This window comes from Brettanomyces bruxellensis, chromosome 9, assembly GCF_011074885.1.
Source record: "Brettanomyces bruxellensis chromosome 9, complete sequence".
NCBI lineage: Eukaryota > Fungi > Ascomycota > Pichiomycetes > Pichiales > Pichiaceae > Brettanomyces > Brettanomyces bruxellensis.
This window is the reverse complement of record NC_054690.1, coordinates 3,422,986-3,445,306: the sequence shown is the minus strand read 5'-3', so window position 1 is coordinate 3,445,306 and position 22,321 is coordinate 3,422,986. Positions and strand designations below refer to the sequence as shown.

General features: G+C 37.6%; 12 protein-coding genes across 12 annotated transcripts; 6 read left to right on the top strand and 6 right to left on the bottom strand.

The window, feature by feature from the left end:
* Window positions 1-136: 136 nt before the first annotated feature.
* MCM5 (minichromosome maintenance protein 5) lies at window positions 137-2,311 on the top strand (the record flags this gene model as incomplete). The annotated part of the gene is made up of 1 exon (XM_041281815.1): window positions 137-2,311. The coding sequence occupies one exon, from the start codon at window positions 137-139 to the stop codon at window positions 2,309-2,311; it is 2,175 nt and encodes a 724-aa protein (XP_041139606.1).
* Window positions 2,312-2,443: 132 nt separating this feature from the next.
* On the bottom strand, window positions 2,444-3,880 carry BRETT_003303 (uncharacterized protein; the record flags this gene model as incomplete). Its single annotated transcript, XM_041281814.1, has 1 exon — window positions 2,444-3,880. One exon carries the CDS (start codon window positions 3,878-3,880, stop codon window positions 2,444-2,446), a length of 1,437 nt encoding a protein of 478 aa, XP_041139605.1.
* A 595-nt stretch (window positions 3,881-4,475) lies between these two features.
* Window positions 4,476-5,888, top strand: BRETT_003302 (uncharacterized protein; the record flags this gene model as incomplete). Its single annotated transcript, XM_041281813.1, has 1 exon — window positions 4,476-5,888. The coding sequence occupies one exon, from the start codon at window positions 4,476-4,478 to the stop codon at window positions 5,886-5,888; it is 1,413 nt and encodes a 470-aa protein (XP_041139604.1).
* Window positions 5,889-5,959: 71 nt separating this feature from the next.
* On the bottom strand, window positions 5,960-6,895 carry RPN11 (multicatalytic endopeptidase; the record flags this gene model as incomplete). The annotated part of the gene is made up of 1 exon (XM_041281812.1): window positions 5,960-6,895. The coding sequence occupies one exon, from the start codon at window positions 6,893-6,895 to the stop codon at window positions 5,960-5,962; it is 936 nt and encodes a 311-aa protein (XP_041139603.1).
* A 669-nt stretch (window positions 6,896-7,564) lies between these two features.
* Window positions 7,565-8,668, top strand: BRETT_003300 (uncharacterized protein; the record flags this gene model as incomplete). The annotated part of the gene is made up of 1 exon (XM_041281811.1): window positions 7,565-8,668. The coding sequence occupies one exon, from the start codon at window positions 7,565-7,567 to the stop codon at window positions 8,666-8,668; it is 1,104 nt and encodes a 367-aa protein (XP_041139602.1).
* A 117-nt stretch (window positions 8,669-8,785) lies between these two features.
* On the bottom strand, window positions 8,786-9,154 carry BRETT_003299 (uncharacterized protein; the record flags this gene model as incomplete). Its single annotated transcript, XM_041281810.1, has 1 exon — window positions 8,786-9,154. The coding sequence occupies one exon, from the start codon at window positions 9,152-9,154 to the stop codon at window positions 8,786-8,788; it is 369 nt and encodes a 122-aa protein (XP_041139601.1).
* A 2,550-nt stretch (window positions 9,155-11,704) lies between these two features.
* NMD3 (ribosome-binding protein) lies at window positions 11,705-13,255 on the top strand (the record flags this gene model as incomplete). Its single annotated transcript, XM_041281809.1, has 1 exon — window positions 11,705-13,255. One exon carries the CDS (start codon window positions 11,705-11,707, stop codon window positions 13,253-13,255), a length of 1,551 nt encoding a protein of 516 aa, XP_041139600.1.
* A 95-nt stretch (window positions 13,256-13,350) lies between these two features.
* Window positions 13,351-13,773, bottom strand: BRETT_003297 (uncharacterized protein; the record flags this gene model as incomplete). The annotated part of the gene is made up of 1 exon (XM_041281808.1): window positions 13,351-13,773. One exon carries the CDS (start codon window positions 13,771-13,773, stop codon window positions 13,351-13,353), a length of 423 nt encoding a protein of 140 aa, XP_041139599.1.
* A 402-nt stretch (window positions 13,774-14,175) lies between these two features.
* On the top strand, window positions 14,176-16,137 carry BRETT_003296 (uncharacterized protein; the record flags this gene model as incomplete). The annotated part of the gene is made up of 1 exon (XM_041281807.1): window positions 14,176-16,137. The coding sequence occupies one exon, from the start codon at window positions 14,176-14,178 to the stop codon at window positions 16,135-16,137; it is 1,962 nt and encodes a 653-aa protein (XP_041139598.1).
* A 141-nt stretch (window positions 16,138-16,278) lies between these two features.
* BRETT_003295 (uncharacterized protein) lies at window positions 16,279-18,054 on the bottom strand (the record flags this gene model as incomplete). Its single annotated transcript, XM_041281806.1, has 1 exon — window positions 16,279-18,054. The coding sequence occupies one exon, from the start codon at window positions 18,052-18,054 to the stop codon at window positions 16,279-16,281; it is 1,776 nt and encodes a 591-aa protein (XP_041139597.1).
* Window positions 18,055-18,362: 308 nt separating this feature from the next.
* On the top strand, window positions 18,363-19,700 carry DBP8 (Putative RNA helicase; the record flags this gene model as incomplete). The annotated part of the gene is made up of 1 exon (XM_041281805.1): window positions 18,363-19,700. One exon carries the CDS (start codon window positions 18,363-18,365, stop codon window positions 19,698-19,700), a length of 1,338 nt encoding a protein of 445 aa, XP_041139596.1.
* Window positions 19,701-19,819: 119 nt separating this feature from the next.
* Window positions 19,820-22,129, bottom strand: BRETT_003293 (uncharacterized protein; the record flags this gene model as incomplete). Its single annotated transcript, XM_041281804.1, has 1 exon — window positions 19,820-22,129. The coding sequence occupies one exon, from the start codon at window positions 22,127-22,129 to the stop codon at window positions 19,820-19,822; it is 2,310 nt and encodes a 769-aa protein (XP_041139595.1).
* Between the last annotated feature and the right edge of the window lie 192 nt (window positions 22,130-22,321).

The window sequence follows — 22,321 nt, the reverse complement described above, 5'->3', positions numbered from 1 at the left end:
ATTTTTCCCCCTCACCTGTTTCAGTTGAAATTTCTTACCTTAATATAATATCTTTGTTTCTTCAATACTATCTGTACTAAGATAGCATATAAGTCAAAGTAACCGCATAGTAACATAATAACTTAACTGCCGGAAAATGTCATTTGAGAGAGGTGATACATTCAGCACGTCTGTTCTCCCGGGTGAAACACCCTCGGAGGACCAGTTTAGTGAGGTGATAAAGGCATTCAAAAGATTTATTTTAGAATTCAGAATCAATAATAACTTTATCTATCGTGATCAACTAAGAGAAAATATTCTTCTTCATGAGTACAAGTTGACTGTCAATAGTGAGCACTTAATTAGCTATCACGATGAACTTAATAAAAAGCTTACCGATGACCCAGCGGAAATGATTCCATTGTTTGAGCAGGCAATCACTGAAATAGCTAAAAGAATTGCATATATCTCGAGTGATGAAGCACCATCCAGTTTCCCAATATGTCAACTCATTTTGCTTTCCAACGATCATAGAATATCGATCAGAGATTTGGATGCCGAGCACATCTCCAAGATTGTTAAAATATCAGGTATAATCATATCTGCATCAACCTTGCACTCAAAGGCTACGGAGGTTACACTTATGTGTAGAAATTGTCGGCACACAATGAAAATGAAAATTCAATCCAGTTTTGGTGTTCCTCAGATACCAAACAAGTGTCAGGCCCCTCCTCAGCCTAATGGTGCCAAGAGTGATTGTCCTCCAGAACCATATATCATTGTTCATGATAAATCCAAATTTATTGACCAGCAAGTGTTAAAGCTTCAGGAGACTACGGATATGATACCTGTTGGTGAAATGCCAAGGCATATACTGCTCAGTGTTGATAGATACCTTTGCAACAGAGTTGTGCCTGGTACGAGGTGCGATGTAGTGGGAATATATTCCATCTACCAGTCACGTGTTAAGAGCAGTGGAAGTGCAAATAATGCGGCTATCAGAAATCCATACATGAAGGTTTTGGGAATTCAGACCGAATCGGATCTCATCACCGGTGGTGGTCTTAATAACGTTTTCTCTGAAGAAGAGGAGGAGGAGTTTCTTACTTTATCACGTATGCCCGATTTGTATGAAAGGTTTTCGAGGTCCATTGCACCTTCCATCTATGGAAATTCGGACATGAAGAAAGCTATCACTTGCCTTTTGTTTGGAGGATCAAAGAAGGTGCTTCCAGACGGAATGCGGCTTCGTGGTGATATAAATGTTCTTCTGCTTGGTGATCCAGGTACCGCCAAATCCCAGCTTTTAAAATTTGTTGAAAAGGTGTCTCCTATAGCTATTTACACTTCAGGTAAAGGATCTTCTGCTGCTGGTTTGACTGCCTCCGTTCAGAGGGACCAAGCAACTGGTGATTTTTACCTCGAAGGAGGTGCTATGGTCCTTGCTGATGGTGGTGTTGTTTGTATTGATGAGTTTGATAAAATGAGAGAAGAAGACCGAGTGGCCATTCATGAGGCTATGGAGCAACAAACCATATCCATTGCAAAGGCCGGAATTACCACAGTTTTGAATTCCCGGACGTCAGTGTTAGCTGCTGCAAACCCGGTGTTTGGAAGGTACGATGATTCCAGATCCGCGGGTGAAAATATCGATTTCCAAACCACCATCTTGTCGCGTTTCGATATGATTTTCATCGTTAAGGATGAGCATAACACACAAAGGGATATAGCAATTGCAAAACACGTTATGAATGTGCATGCAAATGGAGGTTCAGCCGAAGAACAGTCTGAGGGTGAAATTCCGATCGAAAAGATGAAAAGATACATACAATACTGCCGTGCTAAATGCGCCCCTAGACTTTCTATGGAAGCTGCTGAGATGCTTTCTTCCCACTTTGTAAGTATAAGAAAGGAGGTGAAACAGAAAGAGTCATATTCTTCCGAAAGATCGTCTATTCCGATCACCGTTCGTCAGCTAGAGGCTATTGTACGTATAGCTGAATCTCTTGCCAAGATGGAACTTTCTCCCGTTGCTGCAGAGCGTCATGTGGAAGAGGCCATTAGACTGTTCAATGCTTCCACGATGCAGGCAATAAATAGTGAAAATGCTGACAGTGCACAGCTCACTGGACAAATTACCAGAATTGAGGCTGAGATCAAGCGTAGGCTTCCTATTGGATGGTCTACCTCCTACAGTACATTAAGAAGGCAGTTTGTCGATAGAGGACGTTATACACAGGCTGCCTTAGAAAAGGCTCTTACGATATTGGAAAGGAAAGAAAGTATACAGTTCAGACACCAAAGAATGAGTGTATTCAGATGTGGTGTGTAATACTGTTGAACGTCTCAAATAACTGTAAGCAATCCAAATATATTTTAGCTAATTAATAAAATGTCAATTTTACGGTAAGTCTTTAAAATACCTTTCATCAAAAAAGTTATGTGATCCCATTGTGTGTACCATTTAAGCAACAACGTGGAATCCTTGTCTACCCTTTGCGATGCCCTTCTTAACAATCTTCGAAATCTCATCTGGATCGCTAGTAACAACAGTGAGATTCTCATGACCATCCTCGGTGACAAGAATATCATCTTCAATTCTAACACCACCAACATTCAGGTATTTCTGAAGAACATCCTTATCAATGTATTTCGACTGTTTTGGGTCCTTGTAAGCCTTTTCTATAAGGTATTTATTGAAGTAAACACCTGGTTCATCTGACACAACCATACCCGGTAAAAGCTTTCTCCTTAAACGAAGCCACCTTAACATGATATCCGGGTCATCGTAGTTTGGATATCCACCAACATCATGGGTGTCTAAGCCAATCAAATGGCCCAACCCGTGTGGGAAAAACCAAACTGAGACTCTGCTATCGTATATTTCCTTTGCAGTTCCATTCTTGAAGATTCCAAGGTCAAGAAAATGTTTAATCATAACTTCATGAGCCAAGCAATGTAACGACTCCCAAGCCACACCTGGTCTGATTCCGTTCAAGACTTGTATCTGCATATCCTGAACTGTCTTATAGATCTCTAAATGTTCTTTTGTCCATTCACCAGTAATTGGGAAGCATCTAGTGACATCCGAAGCATAACATCTCCAGTCTGCACCTGCATCAATCAATGTGCTGCATTTATTTTTCATCGACTCATCATTTTTCACGTAATGCAAAGTACCACAGCTTGGACCTGAACAGCAAATCGGATCATAACTCTGGACTTTTGATCCCTGTCTGATGGAGTGATAGATAAACTCGGCATGCATATGTGTCTCGTTTGTCTCAATTGGCTGTGCCGACATAACAGCAATATGCGAGTTAGCGGTAATCTTGTTAGCGTACTTCATCAATGCAATTTCATAAGAGTCCTTGATTAAACGGGCCTCATCAAGTGCGTAAAAGAAATCCTTGTCAGCAGTCTTGACAAGCTTGGCAAATGGCTTGTCCGCATAATTCTTCGTATCTGTAGTATATATGGTAACTCCGGAATGTGATAAGTCAGAAAGCTTCTTGTTAATCTCTGCTTCATATCTAACTTCATCAACATCATATTGCTGTGCCGCATCCTTCAAGCTCTTTGGCATTCCGCTCCACATCACATCGTCCCAATCAATCTCTGGAAGATATAAAATGAGCTTATCATCAGCAAGGGTGTAGAGAATGTAACAGCCTGGGATTTGATCAACTCCTGAAAGATAGTGGAAGTATCTATTCTGGCGCAAAGGATATGTCTCATCACAGTACGCATACAATTTCAAGGTCTCACCGGCAATAAAAAAGGCAGATTTGTTTTCCAATAGTTGCCCTTTCTTCGAAATGAAATGTTCTTTAACTTTCAATGCATGTTTTTTGGCTGGGTACTTGAGACCTCTTAGTTCTGCTGGTTCTTCCTGTTCCATTGTGATAGAGTTCAAATTTGATTACTCTTCTCAGTTGAATGCTCAAAGCGTATTTGTCCTTTCAAAATTTCAAAGTCTTCTAAAGTGATGAGCAGGTATCAAGGAAATTTGTCTATTCGCTGATTTGTTCTGAATGGATAGAAAAAGTGAGTGGGAATTTTGCTAAATAGGAGGAAAAAGTTGTTGCAGATGTCATATCAGTTGCAGAATCAGAATGTGATCACGTGATTTGAATGCCTTCCGCAAGCAAGGCTTTGGAGTTTAAAGAACCAACGAGCGCATTTTTTATAAATTATAAAATTAACAGGCATATTAATCTTTAATTCTATACTTTTCTGTATCTTTGATACCTGTGGTTGATCATCTTGTTTCAGGAAGAGAGCGTAAATAAAGAAGTAAGAAGAGGCCCCAGATTTTCGGATAAGAACATCTGGGTAACTTTTATATGAAATTGTTTATGTGTACGGATGTATTTCATATGTGTTTGAGATCAGGAACTCACCGTTTCTTGATGGATGAACCAGCATTTTATTCATTCTTCTTTTATTCATACTGACTGAATTTATTATAATTCCTATAACAACTTTTTGACTTAATGAATAGTATTCCTTTTTCAAAAAGGGTAAAATTGTCTGCACCTACGGTAGGTGAAAGGTCGGACACTGGTACCATAAATTCACATGATACGGACCCGGATGATATTGAAGAGCAAGAGCATCCGCTTGTACATAAGCAGCGAATAGAGCAAAGGAAACGCAACACTGTTGTTTACTTAGAAACAATTGACAGAAAAGTTCTCGATTTTGATTCTGAAAAGGTGTGCAGTGTTTCATTGTCCGATTCGAATATTTACGGTTGTCTACGCTGTAATCGTTACTTTCGTGGTAGATCGAGAGGTTCTGAATGTTTTGCACACTCAATAAATGAGGAACACCATGTTTTCATCAGTTTCAATACTTTTAAATTCTACATTCTTCCCGAAAATTATGAGTTGGACAGCGAAACTTCGGAATCGTTAAAGGATATTCGATTTCTTGCCAATCCTACGTTTACTAAAAAGCAGATCGATCTACTGGACAAAGTTTCACCACCCGCGTTGGATTTAAACAAGCAGAAATATAATCCAGGCTTTATTGGAATAGTAAATTTTGGAGCTAACGATTATGCAAACGTCGTGTTTCAGTCCTTGGCCCATATTTCCATCGTTCGCAATTATTTTCTTCAAGATCCGGACAGATTCAAAGGCACAGATTTGGTGAGGCGTATATCACTTCTAATAAGAAAGCTTTGGTCACCATATTTATTTAAACCACACATATCTGCCCATGAAGTGATTCAGTATATTTCCAATATTACCAACATGAAATTCAACATCCAGAATGAGTGCCATCCCAAGGATTTTCTCCTGTGGCTTCTAAATCATATGCATAGTGAGTGCGTTTCCGAGTTGGAAGATAAAGTCATATCCAAAACATTTCGTGGAAAACTAAAACTTAATTCAAAAAAGGTCAGCTTTTGGTTAATTTCCTTGAGTCTACCCTCCGCAACATTATTCAAAGATGGTGTTGAGTCAGAAGTTCCCCAGGTAAAGCTTGAGAGTCTCATAAAACAAAAAAGCTTTCAATTTTTAAAAATGCCCAACGCTTTAATCATAAGCATTAATCGCATTGATAGCACTAATAAATTGGCTGGTGTTAATAATTCAGGAATTAATCCTGCTATCGTCAAGTTTAATCCCGACCGTTTAGTGGTAAATGGGGAAAACTACAAACTGTCATCAAATATCTGCATGGAAATTGACAGTGAGGACAATATTGTCTCAAGTACAAATGATAAATGGTTTGATAAATCCAAAAATATTGAAGAAAAACTTCATTATAAAGTACAACTTTTGGATAAGGCACATGATAAATGGTTCGAAATGAAAGATCTTAAAGTGCGATTCATAGATAAAGAACTCCTCTTTCTATCAAGTAGTTGTTTACAAATCTGGGAAAAGGTCACATAAGCAACAGGATATTGTATAGTATCAATTTTATATTTTATATTAGTATCCTAATATACTAAGGCCAAGAAAGTTTATATAGCAAGTCTGTCCACGTTGCCCTTGACAATTGATAACGTGTTATCTTCAATAAGTTTCTCAGCGGCTTCCGTAAGATGTTTCTTAGGATCTTGCTTGCCGACATACCGCGTCTTAAGCTGATCCTCTGAAAGTTCTTTCTCCTCCTGAATTCTTTCGACATATTGCTTTGCAATTTTAACCATTCTTTTCGTGGCCCCCAAATTCTTTTGATCATTGTCGTTGTAATCCTCAATCTTTAAACCAGTCGTCCATTCTTTCTTGTGTAAATTCTGGAGCATGTCTGTTTCCTTTGACGTTTTTCTGTATTCTATGTTTAATGAATAGTAACTTCTATTAAGACCATGGATAAGGGACTGGATAGTTGGCTTATGAAGAAGTCCAACATTGGATGTTGTTTGACGTGGTTCTTGTCCAAGCATTATGACCTGGGAAGGGATTGAACGGAATGCATCAATCACAACTTTACCCTTCACGGACTGTATAGGATCTATAACCACTGCAACAGATCTAGGATTTAATTGCTCAAAAGACTGCTGAGTATTCACATCCACTGATGAAAGCCAACATCCAAATCCAGGATGCGAGTGATACCATCCAACAACCATTTGATCCCTACCTGTCTGTCTTAGCATGTCCATCATTTTTGTTTGAAAAACATCATCAACTGCTTCAACAGAAACGCCTGTACCAGACTGAGGCATAGCGAAAACATCCACGACATGGATCGTGAACTCATCAACAAAGTCCCCCAACATAAGACCCATAACTTCCATGGGGACACCGGCTCTTCCGTGTTTCAACATTTTAAGTAGGGCTAACGATGATATATAAACGGTTTCCGCACTATCAACAGAAGGCTGGTTCTGAAGGCCAACGCCGCCTCCAAGACCACCCATTCTAGCACCAAGAAGAGACTGTAATCTATCCATTTTCTATCTCTTTATGTATTTGTTTTATTTATGTACAAATTTTGTTCTCAAGTGTAGGTTAAGTTCAAAATATGAAAATATTGTAATGCCACTCAGCAAAAGAGGAGTTTTCTATTTTTGTGGCGAATCTTTACTGGAATTCGTCGAATCGAATTTGCTTGTTGTTATTTCTTACGTAAGCAGGAGGAAAATTTTAGGCGCAGAGAGGTTAAAAAAGTAAGAGCCGCATTATGCACCACTAATGGCTTAGTTTCGATTTCCATCGTCTCATTATCGCCAAGAGTGAGTATTTAAGGACAAGAGTGTCGAATAATGCCAATTATTCTGTTGAAATCGTTATGGTGATTTTCCGTGTTAAAAGAACTATTCTTTATCTTGTACGGTAATAAGATCCAAGGTGATCCATCCATCCATCCAATTAATTAAAATAGCTGCTGGATTTAATTCTGCGCGAAATCTTGCTTAAAGAATTAAATTTGCTCCAATACAATATTTGAAGCTGACTATCAGCCCTTTCTATCTAGCTTACATTTCCACTATTGCCCCACTCACAAATAAATAAGTTTTCTAAAAACGGGATTTCTGTTCTCATTACTGGATTTGTAGAGAGATATACTCCTGTCCATCAGTGAGATTACTTTACCTGTTTTCCAAGTTGTCCTTTTAACCATGTCACAACCAATCGAACTCAATTTATCAAAAGTCCCAATTTATGATCACTGCTTCTTCCCTGACAGGAGTCGTGTGGTTATTACAAATGGACCTGACGCACAAATATTTGACTTAACTGATTCGTCGGGTAAGCCTCGCTTGGTTACGACATTACACCACCATGATAAGACTGTTACTGCTTTAGATGTCTCGATTGATGGTAAAATTGTTACCTGCTCTCAAGATAGAAATGCTGTGGTCTGGTCTCCAAATGCGGACGGCACATATAGCAGACCAACCTTGGTTTTATTGAGAATTAATAGGGCTGCCACTTGTGTTAAATGGTCGCCAAATGGAAAGAAATTTGCGGTTGGTTCTTCCGCACGGGTCATTTCTGTTTGTTACTTTGAAGAGGAAAATGACTGGTGGATTTCGAAGCACATTAAACGTCCATTGAAATCCACGATTCTATCTTTAGATTGGCATCCAAACAACGTTCTTCTTGCATGTAGTTCTACTGATACGCATGTCAGAGTTTTTTCTGCGTATATCAAGGGAATTGATTCAAAGCCGGCTCCATCCGTTTGGGGTGAAAGACTACCATTCAAGACACTTTGTTTGGATTACAGCCTTGGTTCCTGGGTTCATGATGTCAAGTTTGACCCTACTGCCGAATTTTTGGGCTGTGTTACACATGATGGTTGTGTAAGTATTGTTTATCCCGGGGCAGAAGAACTTGAAGTTTCAAATGTCATCAAAGTTAAAACGCCATCGCTCCCATTTGATACTTTGATCTTTGCTACACCAAGTAAAATTATTGCCGCAGGATACGACTGTCATCCTGTGGCAATTGAAGGAGATGCCGAAACAGGTTGGAACATTTCTTATTCCATTGATGATCCAACCAAGAAGAAGCATAATAATCTAGAGAACCAATCAGCATTGGACATGTTCAGGCGTATGGATTTGAAAGGTTCGGATTCATCTGCCTCTTCAAAATTGCTTACAGTTCATCAAAATACTATCAACGTCATTAGACCATTCCAAAGTGATGCCAGTGGAAACGTCTTGAGATTTAGTACTTGCGGTAATGATGGTAAAGTTGTAATCTTTGAAGTTTGATTTTACTTTTATTTACTGAAAATATTGGCAAATTATAATGTAATAATGGTAAATAAAGCTTAACTAATATACAGTGCCCGTATCATTCGCACAAAAAAGAGGCAACTTCCAATTAAATTATAATTGGTTTTCTGTGTCTCCATTATGAAGACCGCCATTCTCTATGTTTTCCTCGTTATTGATAAAAATCTTGTAAACACTAGACTTGAAAAGTGTTCCAAACATTGATAGCGTTTGTTCTAACGCGCGTAATTGTACTATAAAGTCTTTTTTTGCCTCCTCTTGCTTTTCATCTGTCGTAGTTGTTGCTCGTGTTGCACTATCAATAGCCTTTTGTAAATCAATTTTATTATTTAGTTCCGTTAACTCATGCTTTAATGTCGAAAGTTTCTCCGCAAGTTTCTTGTATTCATCTAATATCTGTTTTTCTACAGAGCTTAAAGAGCCTGTAGGATAGTGTATCTCGTCTATCTGAGCATCAGCCATGTTATTTTCTTTTAATTATGTATAAAACTTAAATTTTTTAATGTTTTTGTAGATATCGAAGCCTTAACTAGGTGTTCTGCGATCTACAGTCTAGTTGTTCCGAGCAATTAATCACCAATAAAAGCTTTAGATAAACATGCATATGGTGCAAGGATGTTTATGTACTTTTGCGAATCAGTATTGTAACTTATCGAATAACTAATACAGCACAGCTAACAACAGTGTGTCGAAATAATCAATACGTTCAAAGTTATCCTTACGTTGTCAAAAATATACATATATAATACATATTTCAATGGTCTTTAGGACTTACGGGGGTAGTTTGGAGTTTTTTGTTTAGAATACAAGTAGTTTTACTGTCTTTCTTGGTACTTAAATTAATTGTGTTTTTTGGTCCATATTACCAATTGGACACAAGTTTAAATTGGATTTCTGCTGTTTTCCAGTAAAATCTTTTAAAATAATTGAATGAATGATGTAGTATGATTCTAATTAACAATCGTGATTACAAAGTTGATAAGTTTTTGTGTGAAACTAGGTGTATAATGAAAACTGAACATAATGTCGAAATTATATACGATGTAACTCAAATGCTTATATATTCAAAATGGACAAGAAAGTGAATGTGAAAACAAATAACAGAAACAGTAATATCACTAATCATATTACACTCCTTCCAAAATTCAAACCGAGATTCAGAATGAAGATAATTATATTTTATATCTGGCGATGTGCTACGACAGTACGATAGACGTAAAATTAAGGGATTTTAATTTTTTATTGATACTTCCGCTTTATCATTCTGTTTTGCATCAAATAAAACACCGACCATCAAAACAATGAAGCTTTCGAACAATGGAGTTCAAGTAAGAAAAGCTGGTATTGTTATATCATCTGATTAATACGAGAACTACACCTATATAAAGTGAAGATATTCCCTTTTGTATATCATTATACATACTCTTTATTACATACTACAATAAATATCGAAATACTATATAAATCCGGTAACACTAACTTTAACACCGACTTGATCTTGAAAATCATATAGATAGAATTTTGACTTCAAGGGCTTTTTATAAAGTTATTAAATTAACATTGTATTTGTTATTTTGTCTTGATTAATCTAAACTAATCGTGGGCTAAATTATCTTCTAATGGTTTGTGATTGATTCATAAGGGCACAATAGTTTATAGCCGAAAAGTCAGTAGAAACTATTAATGTTTATTGACTTTTTCATAATCATCAAAATCATTTAAAGACAGTCTATGGTACTTACAGTCAACTCAATTTTACGTCTGTTTCAGCATGGAAAATTCAATCGTTTATTATACAAACATCTTTGATTTTCGATATTAAATTTGAAGAGCACATGATGCTTTCCCAAGTATTAACATTTTATTATTGCTTATTTTATATATATGCCATTTATTTTAAATTCGAGATACTATTAAATCCAAATCATCGTGACACTATATTTATTTACCCAACAACATATAGATTTAGCTCGCCAATTTTGACAAACTTGAATTAAAGTTCAATTTGTTATCCTAAGCTTGGCTCTAAATATAAACAAAACAATGAAACATATATCCTTTCACCATAAAAACCGAAAATTTCCTATAATTTGACCCCAATAAGTTAAGCCCAATTCCATACTGCCAAAAAGCTTTATTTGCGTAATATTCATAATACCATCCGTTGTCTCATCCCTCAATCATGAAAGCTAAATTGATTCCTAATAAAGCAATACATAAAACTATGAGATAACCAGTTGTGTATCGTGGGTCGTATGTTGTCACTCTTTGATGTTTGTATCCATGAAGGGATTGCAGATATGATATTCCCGATACTATAAAGCAACCCAAACCTAATACACAAAGCAAAATTGCTATAAGTAGATTGTATTTTGGTGACCATCCACTTACTTCATTTCCGGATGTTTCAAATCTGAAGTTAACAACAACTAAACAAGCCATTAGGCACATCATAGACCCACACTTGACCCAACTGAGAAAAGTCCTTTCCGACATCAAGAGATCTCTTGGTTCAGAGGTACGATTTTGCATTATTTCATTTTTGTTTGCAACCAGCATTTCTAATAATGGGAGGTATGCTGAACTCTCAGACGATTCTAATTGCGGTGAAGGTGAAGTTGTGTGTTCGTTTGCAGTATCCACACTAGAGCCTCTCAAAGAGGGACGATAAATCTGAGGATCATTTTCCACATAACTATTAGAATTGCTCATAATATTCTATGGTTCAAATTATGCAAAAAAAACACTTTAAGTTATGAATTGTCTGTATACGGGATAGTAACTAGTATTTGCAGAATAATGATATCAGGAATTCTTTAGATATTTATTGGTGAGATCTATCTATGCAGGGGATGAGGAAATGATGACAAAAAAAAAAAATTTTCCCCCAAAAAAGTTTCAACTCAACTGGTTTATCCTTGCCTTTCGAACTAAGTGTTCATTGAATACTTACTATTTTCTTATCAACAAGCCTTTAGACTTTAAATCAAAGTGAGATTAAGATAGAGAAAGATGTCCAATTATACCCAGTTGGATCCTATGGAGCAGAATCAGCAGCAGGACCAAAATAGGGCTACGGTCCTCTGCTGCAACTGTGGTGTCCCTATGGATGGATCCACAGGACTTACTATGTGCTATGACTGTATAAAGCAAAATGTTGATATCACGCAAGGAATTCCAAGGGAGATGTCATTATCGTATTGCAGAAATTGTGAAAGATTTTTACAACCTCCATCACAGTGGATTCATGCTCAACTTGAGAGTAGGGAGTTACTCGCCATATGCCTAAGAAGGCTGAAAGGTTTAAACAACGTCAGATTAATAGATGCATCATTTTTGTGGACTGAGCCTCACTCTATGAGACTAAGAGTTAAACTTACAGTGCAGGGTGAAGCTTTTAATAATGTTATTTTGCAGCAGACTTTTGTGGTTGAGTTTGTCGTCAATGCAATGCAATGCCCAGATTGTGCAAAGTCATACACTGCCCATACATGGAATACCAGCGTTCAGATAAGGCAGAAAGTATCACATAAAAGGACATTTTTATATCTAGAACAGTTGATTTTGAAGCATAATGCGCACGCAGATACGATTGCAATCAAAGAGACTAAAGATGGTCTTGACTTTTATTATGCAAAGCAGAATCATGCCATGAGAATGATTGATTTTTTGCGGGGGTGCGTTCCGATAAAGTACAAGAAGTCCGAAAGGTTGATTACTGAGGACTCCCATTCAGGAACAGCTAAGTATAAGTTCACATATTCTGTTGAAATTGCCCCAATATGTAAAGATGATTTGGTTGTGTTGCCCAAAGGCTTTGCTAAATCCATGGGAAATATATCACGTTTTGTGTTGTGTTCCAAGGTTGCCAACTTAATTAGATTTTTGGATCCATTAACAATGCAGACAGCCGATCTTCCTGGAAGTGTCTACTGGAGGGCGCCATTTAATTCTTTGTCTGACATGTCTCAATTGGTTGAATTTATGGTGCTTGATGTTGAGCCTACAGGTGAGCAGCGTGGAAAGTATATGATGGCAGATGTTACAGTTGCTAGAAGTAGTGATATGGGTGTTAATGACCAAGAATACTACGTGAGATCTCATCTCGGAGCCATTCTACACCCGGGAGATTCAGTGCTTGGATACTTCCTGGCAAACTCAAACTTCAACTCTGCGTTATACGACTCTTTGGATACAGAAAACTTACCGGATGTTGTTTTGGTGAAGAAATACTACAAGAGATCGAATAAACGGAGGAGAAGAAACTGGAAATTGAAGCGTATGGCAAGGGAGAAGGAAGAAATTGGTGGTGATAGATCAGGACGTTCTTCAAAGACAGAACAACAGGAAGAGGAGAAGGCTGAAAGAGATTATGAAATCTTCCTGGAGGATTTGGAGGAAGACAAAGAATTAAGACAGTCAGTCAATATGTACAAGGCTAATGATACAACTAATGCGGCAGTATCCTCTGCTCCAGAGAGTGACAGCGAAGATAGCGACGCACCAGAAGTCAATGTGGATGAACTTTTGGATGAATTGGATAATATGACGTTGGCTAAATAAAAGTATAATTTAAGATTTGTTTTATATAATATAGGAGCAAGGGTCTAATCCAACAATAATTATCGATACCATCATGCTTTATCAATATGTATAAATTAGGATTCATTTCTTGTTGCTCGTATCAACAAGTTATGGACCGCATTTGGATTGGCTCCTATGACTTTTGACACCACGTCTCCGTCTTTAATTAAAACAAATGTAGGCATAGCGCTAACACCAAATTCTGTAGAAAGATCTGTCAATTTGTCAACATCCACCTTATAGAACTTCACGTCTTTATATGTTTCAGAGAACTTCTCGATAAATGGGTTCATAGCTTTGCATGGACCACACCAAGTAGCATAGAAATCAACAAATGCTAATTTATCTTTCGAAATGTCTTTGTTAAAATCGGTGGCGCTAATAACTTCTTTAACGGCCAGAGCAGTTCTAGAATAATGGAAAGAGCGAGCTTTGACACCCATTAAAGGCAGAGCCCTCATTCCTAAAAGGCTGCGAGTATTCTTTAACGCGAACATGATTAATTAGGTTGAAATTGGTTATAATACAAAACCAATGAAACTGTTCTAATAATTGAGATAGCGGTGCAAATGGCTTGAGATTAGTAATCGCCTATCAGTAAAGTATCTACATGAAAAGTCCATTTTTTTGTTGAGGTGGGGAATAATAAGAAATTTCTTTCTTCTCAGGTTAACCAAAGAGATGTAAGGATGAGACTGAACTCTAATACTTTATTATTTTTTTTGTTATCAGTCTATAAATACCGAAAGCCGCGCTTACTTATCACCAAGATAAGGAAAAGGATATGTCGTATCGCATTCCATTTCAATTATCACAAAGATTGAAGAACTTTTAATGAAGAGCATATCTGTACATTCATTTTGTGCTTCTAGAACTTTATAACTAAAAAGATACGAACAATGCCGACAATAAAACAGTCTAACTTCAGATTGGAACCGACAAAATCTTTTGTTGATTCATCATTCTTCATTGACTTAACAAAAATTAAGTTGGATCAAATGAAGTTGGATACATCAGAACGGGAGATCTTTGGTATATATGACTACACAAGTGCAAAACTAGGTAGTAGACCTTCGATATCTTTAAGCAGTATTAGTTTTCAGAGTATATCGGATGTGTGTGAGAGTTTGCCTCAGAATACCTGTTTTATTACACAGGGACATTTAAAGAACTTAAATACGCTCGACGAATTCAAAAAAATAGACAAGAAGACATTTTTGCGCAATAGGGCGCTAGATATATATTCGGCAATAGAGAGGAAGGATGTCTTATGGGATCCGTCGATTTTATCACAGTTCTCAGTAATTTCGTTTGCAGATCTCAAAAAGTACAAGTTTTTCTATTGGTTTGCCTTTCCACTTCTTCACGCATCATTCAAGACAGAGAAAATTCACATTACCAAGGAAGACACTAGGAGGTACAAAAAAGCCATTTGCAATCTTGAAATACGTCAACAGGTATATATTTTTGAAGAAGGGAAGGAGGGTATTAAAATTATACCCTTTTCAAATTTAACGAAATATATCAATGATTGCAAAAAAGTCACATTGCTATTCATTGACACTTCAAAAATTTCAAATTGCGCTTCATATGTTTTGGGAAACTTGATCTCGGCCTTGTCTGTGTATGGATTTTCGGATGTGGACATTATTATTCATCACGTTGGGCTTTCGTCTGATTTAGAATCGTTAATCCATTTCTCAATTGACAATACCTATTGCGTGACAGATCATGTAACTGGGTGGGAAAGAATGGCAGATGGCAGATTGGGTCCTAAATTAGCAAACTTGGGATCATTGATAGACCCAGTGCAGCTTGCTGATCAATCGGTGGATTTAAACTTGAAATTGATGCGTTGGCGTATAGCCCCGAAATTGGATTTGGATGTGATTCGCAACTCAAGATGTTTGCTACTTGGATCGGGTACACTTGGATCGTACGTTGCTCGAGCATTACTTGCATGGGGTGTTCGAAAAATCACGTTTGTTGATAATGGGAAGGTTTCTTTCAGTAATCCCGTTAGACAACCTCTTTACACATTTGAGGACTGTCTTGACGGCGGCCACAATAAAGCTGAAACTGCAGCAGAATGCTTAAAGAAAATTTTTCCAAAGGTTGAAGCCGAGGGATACACCTTAGATGTTCCTATGGCCGGTCATCCAATAAAAAACGAAAGTGCAGAGAAAAGGGATTTTGAGAAGCTGGAGCGTTTATTCGATGAGCACGATACTGTATTTATTTTGATGGATTCAAGAGAAACTAGATGGCTTCCTACGGTAATGGGAAATGCAAAAGGTAAGATAGTGATCGATGCAGCATTGGGTTTTGATTCATATTTAGTCATGCGGCATGGCTCTATTAGGCTAGACGTTCCACTGGAACAACAACAAGAAGGGAGATTAGGATGTTATTTTTGCAATGATGTGTATGCACCATCCGATTCTTTATCTGATAGGACATTAGATCAGATGTGTACAGTTACACGTCCAGGTGTGGCTATGATGGCGGCATCATTGGCAGTTGAACTATTCGTTTCAATTTTACAACATAAGGATAAGCAATTTGCTCCTCACTCTATAAAAGGTGAAGAAACAGTGTTAGGATGCTTGCCACATCAGATGAGAGGATTTCTTCACAATTTCGAGATCTTGAAATTGGAGGCCAAGAATTTCAAGTACTGTTCGGCCTGTTCAACAAGAGTTATTGAAAAGTATAATGAGGATGGTTGGGAATTTGTCAAGAATGTTTTAAGTGATACTCATTACCTTGAAGATTTAGTTGGTCTTACGGAATTTCACGAGGAAGCGGAGAAAGTTGCATTGGCATTAGATTTAGATGATAGTGATGACAGCATATTATGATATTGTTGGCTCATATTTTATATTAATGGAACTGAAGCGCTATATCATCTACATATAGGAGGGAAAAACAGGGAGATGGAAAAATGGTAGTTGGCTACCTTTATTTAAAAAAAAAAGTTTTTGAGACTTTGTGCATTTTAACTAAGACATTAACTTGTTAACAGCCCATTCAACACTTAAGGTTCGTAGATCGGTGTATGTTTGACCTGTACCAACGAACAAAATTGGAATACCAGTGGCAAACACCATATTAACCATGGATCCAATCATGTCACCAACGGTATCACATTTGGAAATAATGAAGAAGTCAAGATGTCGATTTGCTCCAAATGCCTTGTCAAAATTTTTAGCTTGCATAACCGAATCAGTACCAACTAAGGCTTCACCAACCATAATAATTTTATCGGGATTTGCAGCTCTAGCGAAAGAGGCGAGTGGAGTCATCAAATGCGCATCATTATGCCTCCTTCCGGCAGTGTCTAACAAAACAATATCGAAGCCATTTTCTTTGGCATACTTTATTGCACCAGTCGCGATTTTAGCAACTAAATTAGAACCTCCATAACCACCTTCAAAAAGCTCAATTTGATCATGGTCAGGTGAGAGTTTGGACAAATTATTGACGTGCGTGCGAAGCTGTTCAACAGCTCCGGATCTAAAGGTATCACACGCTGTTATCAAGACACGATATTTGTTTTGAAGAAACCAATATGCTAGTTTTGACAAATTTGTCGATTTTCCCACACCGTTAACACCAACAACTGAGATAACGTAAGGATTATCCGTCTTTGATCTTTTCCTTTCAATTTCATTAAGTAGATCAATAGAAGAATTTGGCGTCAATAACTTAATAAGCTGTTTCTCCAAACACTTCTTTGCGGTGACTTCAACACTAGTAAAACTTTCTGTCTTGGAACCCACAAGTTCCTTCTCTATTTCAGCAATCAACGAATTTGCCACGTTAGGGGCAACATTCTTTTTTATCAAATGTCTCGAAAGTGCCGTTTTAACCTTCTCGATATCCTCTTTCTTTATTTTCTTACCTCCAATGATATTCTTAAGGAAACCAAATGCATGTGATGATGCAGTTGAAGACGATATTGCCTTCTTATTATCAGCCTCGTTACTTTCAAGAATCTCGTTCATTTCATCTGATAAGTCCTTAACCAAGAACTCACCAGTACTCGTTCTACTTCCAAAGTTCTTTTTGTCCCCAATGAGCTGATCCAAATTTGCGCTAGTGCTCTTTGATTGCTTTCCTTGAGAGTAATCCAAATCTTTCTTATTAGAGTTATCTTCATCCGCATAATCACGATACGTTCCATCATCATTCCACTTTCTAGATTTTTTCATTCCCTTTCCCTTTCCTTTCTTTTGCTTCTTGCCAACCTTTTCTTTGTCACCGGCTTTTGGCTTGTGATCTTCGTTATTTTCCTCCAAGCCATCAGAATCAGACACAATACGTGACTCCTGAATATTCAGTACACGTAATTTAAAAAACTGCTCAAACTTAGAGATATCTTCAGTATTCTCCCATAAAATCCGAATATTTTTTAAAAACTCATATGGCCCCTTGACCATGACAAGACTTGGATAAACCATTGTAAAAAAGACTCTTTGCTTGTCCTCTGTCCGTATAAGGTACTTCACACTATAGTTACCGTAAGAATATGAACCGTACACATTATTATCATCATTCTCTCCACCTTCCTTTAGAAGGAGTAGCTCTTTTTCCTCAGCCTTAACCTCTTCACCCTCCTTAATCTCGCTTGTAGTACCCTCTGCTGCGACAAATTTTCTCTTAGAAATTACAACATCTTCAATAAAGGAATCTATGACGGCTGAAAAGTTCTTACCGGGCTGATAATTAAATAAAACTAAACCACTTGGCTTAAAAATAACAAACTGACTTAACATGCTGGTATTAACTATATCAAATACCATTACCTTGTAGGATCAGGCTTGGTTAATAAACATGTAGATTCATCAACTAACGGCTTACGCATTTTGAGGTGTCAAGAACTTGGGAACGATCTAAGGGGAAAAATATAATAATCGTTCGGGGATGAAAAAAATGAAAAATTTCAGGATAGATAAAAAAAAAAAAAAAAATGAAGAACTCGATAAGGTATCTCCCACTTTATTATATTACTTCAAGTGCATAGCTTGGTAATTCGGAGTAAGGAAGAAAAAAGTTATATTAAGACACCGGAAAAAGTTTAATTATGAAATCGTTTGAAGAAATTGGCGTCCCAGTATGGTTAAGAGAAGCTTTACATGCCATGCGAATCACAACGCCCACACCCATTCAAGCTGCTACAATTCCAGAGATATTGAAGGGTCGTGATTGCATAGGTGGTGCTAAAACTGGATCTGGTAAAACTATCGCATTTGCCGCTCCAATGTTAACTAAATGGGCGGAGGACCCTTGTGGAATATTTGGAATTGTGCTAACTCCTACTAGAGAATTGGCAATGCAGATCGCCGAACAGTTCACTGCTCTTGGAGCAAATATTAATTTAAGAGTTGAGTTAGTGATAGGTGGAGAGTCTATGATTGAACAATCAAATCGAATTAAAGAGAACCCTGATTTTGTTATAGCTACACCTGGACGGTTGGCACATATTATGATGGAGCATCCAGATGATGTTAGAGGTCTCAAGCGAGTTAAATATCTTGTTTTAGATGAGGCTGATCGTCTTCTTACGGACACTTTTGGTGAGGACCTAGCTACTTGCATGAATTCTCTTCCAGAGCCAACGAAAAGGCAGACACTTTTGTTTACGGCCACTGTCACCGACTCTGTAAGATCTTTAAAAGATAAACATGTCGAAGATGGGAAACAACCTGTCTTCATATATGAACTAGATAAGATGGATGACGTTATCATTCCTGAAAAGTTATATTTAGGATTCATGCTAACCCCGTTCATGGTCAAAGAGGCTATGCTTCACGATTTGCTAACAGGTGAAGACTACGCAGATGCATCTTGTATTGTTTTCGTGAATAGGTCTGAAACGGCCGAGACATTAAGACGAATTTTGTTCAAATTGGATATTAAAGTTACATCTTTACACTCCCAACTTCCACAACAAGAAAGAACAAACTCTTTACAGCGTTTTAGGGCTGGAGCTGCTAGGGTTCTTGTCACCACGGATTTGGGATCTAGAGGTCTTGATATACCTATTGTTAAGTTAGTTATTAATTATGACATACCCAGGGATCCTGATGATTTTATTCACAGAGTTGGTAGAACTGCAAGGGCTGGTAGAAAAGGCGATGCAATATCACTAGTGACTCCGAATGATATTAAGAGAATAATGGCAATTGAAAAGAGGATAGACCGTAAAATGGAAGAATACAAGAAGATCACAGATAATCAATTAATAAAAAAGTCTCTAAAAGCTGTTTCCAAGGCTAAAGTGGAGGCTAGAATGGATATGGAACGCGATGGATTTAACACTAGGACAAAATTGCGTAAAAGAAGATTGGAACTGGAACGGGACTACGAGGAGGGTGCCAAAAAGCACGTTAAAAAGTCTGATAAAATACATCGGGTGTGAGCGTTTTAAAAACTGACTTACCAATATACAATCTATAGAAGTACTATAAATAAGCGGATGCCTCAACTGACTAGATAATACAAAACAAAATAAAACGAGAAAACTAAATAATGTTGCATTCAATATCCACGTTTTTGCCTCTTGATGTGGGCACGTAATACCCTTTGTTTCTGCCTTAAGCTCATTTTCTTTTTACCTTGAACTCCACGGTTATGAACCATCATCATGAAGTTCTTCTTTCTAGCCTTCTGCTTATTAGTACTGGAATGTGGTCTCATAATTTTACCCTTTCCAGATCCAAACTTCTCCCTTCCTTCTCTTCCTTCCATAACAGACTGTAATCTCTCTTCCTTGGTTTGCTTATGCTTATCATAACCAACCAAATCGTTTGAATCAATAGTATCTTCATTGACTCTATGCAAACCCATCTCCTTCTGAATACCAGCTTCTTCATTCAATTCTTTAAGCTTTTCAAAGTCTGCTGGTGTTAAGACTGTAGACATCAAAGTCTCCAATGCTTTCTTTTTCTCAGAATTTCCTTTATCATCTCCAACCCGCTTTTGCCTCTTCGAAGGATTCGACTTACTTTCATTATCATCATTATTATCATCCGACAACTCCAAATCTGAATCCTCATCTTCAAGCTCTCTTTTCTTCCTATTTTTGCTCTTCAGCATGTATTTCAGATACTTCTTCTTGATTCCTTTCAGCGTTTTTCCATTTTCTGCTTCCTCAACCTCACCCTCGCCTAGGTCAATATTTAATGGCTTGTCATCTTGCTTCACGTCAATCCAATTACCTTCAATTTCAGCCCCAAGATCTTCTTCTTTCTCATCCTCATTGGGCTCTTCCCAAGCAGAGTCTTTGCCCAATAAACCCTCTTTTTGCTTCCATTCAGCAAGCCGCACCAAACCTGGTATTCCTTCAACAACATCTCTCTCAACACCAAATTCTGGCAAACTGCTGTTCTCTCCTTTACGATTAGAGAGTTCCATAGTAGCGACTTTACCCCTGTCTTTCTTAGACAACATCTCTGGAGCAACCTCTCTATACAAGGAAATTAACGAACGAGCAGCTGCCATAACAGCCTTCGACTTTGAGCTTTTGTAGGCGGTAAGATCTTGAAGAAGATCCCGATCAATTCCGGCTGGGTTTCTCGAAAGTATCTCTCGAATGGTATTCAAACCAGTAGAGGCCACTTCTGCTGAAACACCATCACTAACAAATTCATCAGCAATCCTTTTAACAACAGTATTCGTGATTTCCGGTGGTACCAAATCATGCGTTGCCTGTGCCGCAGCACCAAGAATGAATGTAACATTACTTTGTCGTGGGTTCAGATATTTTAAAAAGTATGAATAGAGACCCAGAACTGACAATTTATGCATACCAATCAATCTTGAATCTAATATCATGATTGCGATTCGCTGGTTAACGGTAAATCGTTTAGAATTTTTGCCTGAAAGATGCGATTGAAATAAATCTTCGGCAAACTGCTGAGGATCTCTCAACAACTGAATAGCGGAAAAGTTCAAGAATTGAGGAGTATTTTTTGACGATCTCTTTTTGTTTATCTTCCTTATTGCAGCCTCAAACTGCTTTCCTCTTCTGGTAGACTTCCTATTGACTTTCATCTTATGGATAAGAGCTTTAGGATCGATATCATCATCATCCTCGTCAATCTCTTCTTGCATAGCTTCTTCCCGTTCTTTATCAGAGCCCAAGAAAAATTTCACACCCGATATTACCACCTTTGTATCTGGATGCAAACAAGCTTGTGTCATAATTTCGACTGTTCTAGAGTCATCCCAAATTCCTCTCCGCCATAACTCTCTGGTTAGCTTTGTGGCCCACAGACCATTGCCATCCTTTTGATCTAAAAGATTGAAAAGAAGCGCCTGTGTTGTTCTATTTAATTTTTGATTCTTAGTACCTGTATTACATGATTTCAATAGCGAGATCAAGGCTCCATATATCTGATTGCGCAATTCTTTAACGTGGAATCCAGAATTACTTCCCGACTCGGAATTAGGGGTGTATGCAAATAGCAACGGAAATAATGTGTGCAAAAGAAATTCCGGCGTGATGACATTCCTGTTCCTCAGCATAACCAAACATTGGACAATCTTTGCTCTTAATGCAGGTGAGAGTTGGCCAAAATTTTTGGAGAGGATAGTACTAATCTCTTGAGGGAAACTCTCAGTTTCCTTTGGATATGAAGGACAAACAGCTGAAACGAATCCTATTAACTCTGCAAACTCTTCACCATCATCAGATGATGGACTCAAGAGAAATATATCCCTTAGAGACTCATAATGTGAATATTGCTGCTCAAACTCCTCTTTATAGGATTCCGGATCACGCCGCACCAAGTTCTGAAGCAATGCAATATTCGTCGGTAAAATAGCAGCTCTTTGTCTTCTAGGCATTGCAAACGTTTGATGAAATTATTCGAGAACCTTGTGATTAGGGTATCTCGTCGATGTTTTGTTGATATAAAGCACAAATACCGAACATAATTTAGTTCGATGTATCCATACTTTAGACCCCAAAAATTTTCAGGGTGAAAAAAAAAAAAAAAAAAAAAAAAAAAATTATAGGGAAGCAAGGCAGTGTTACGA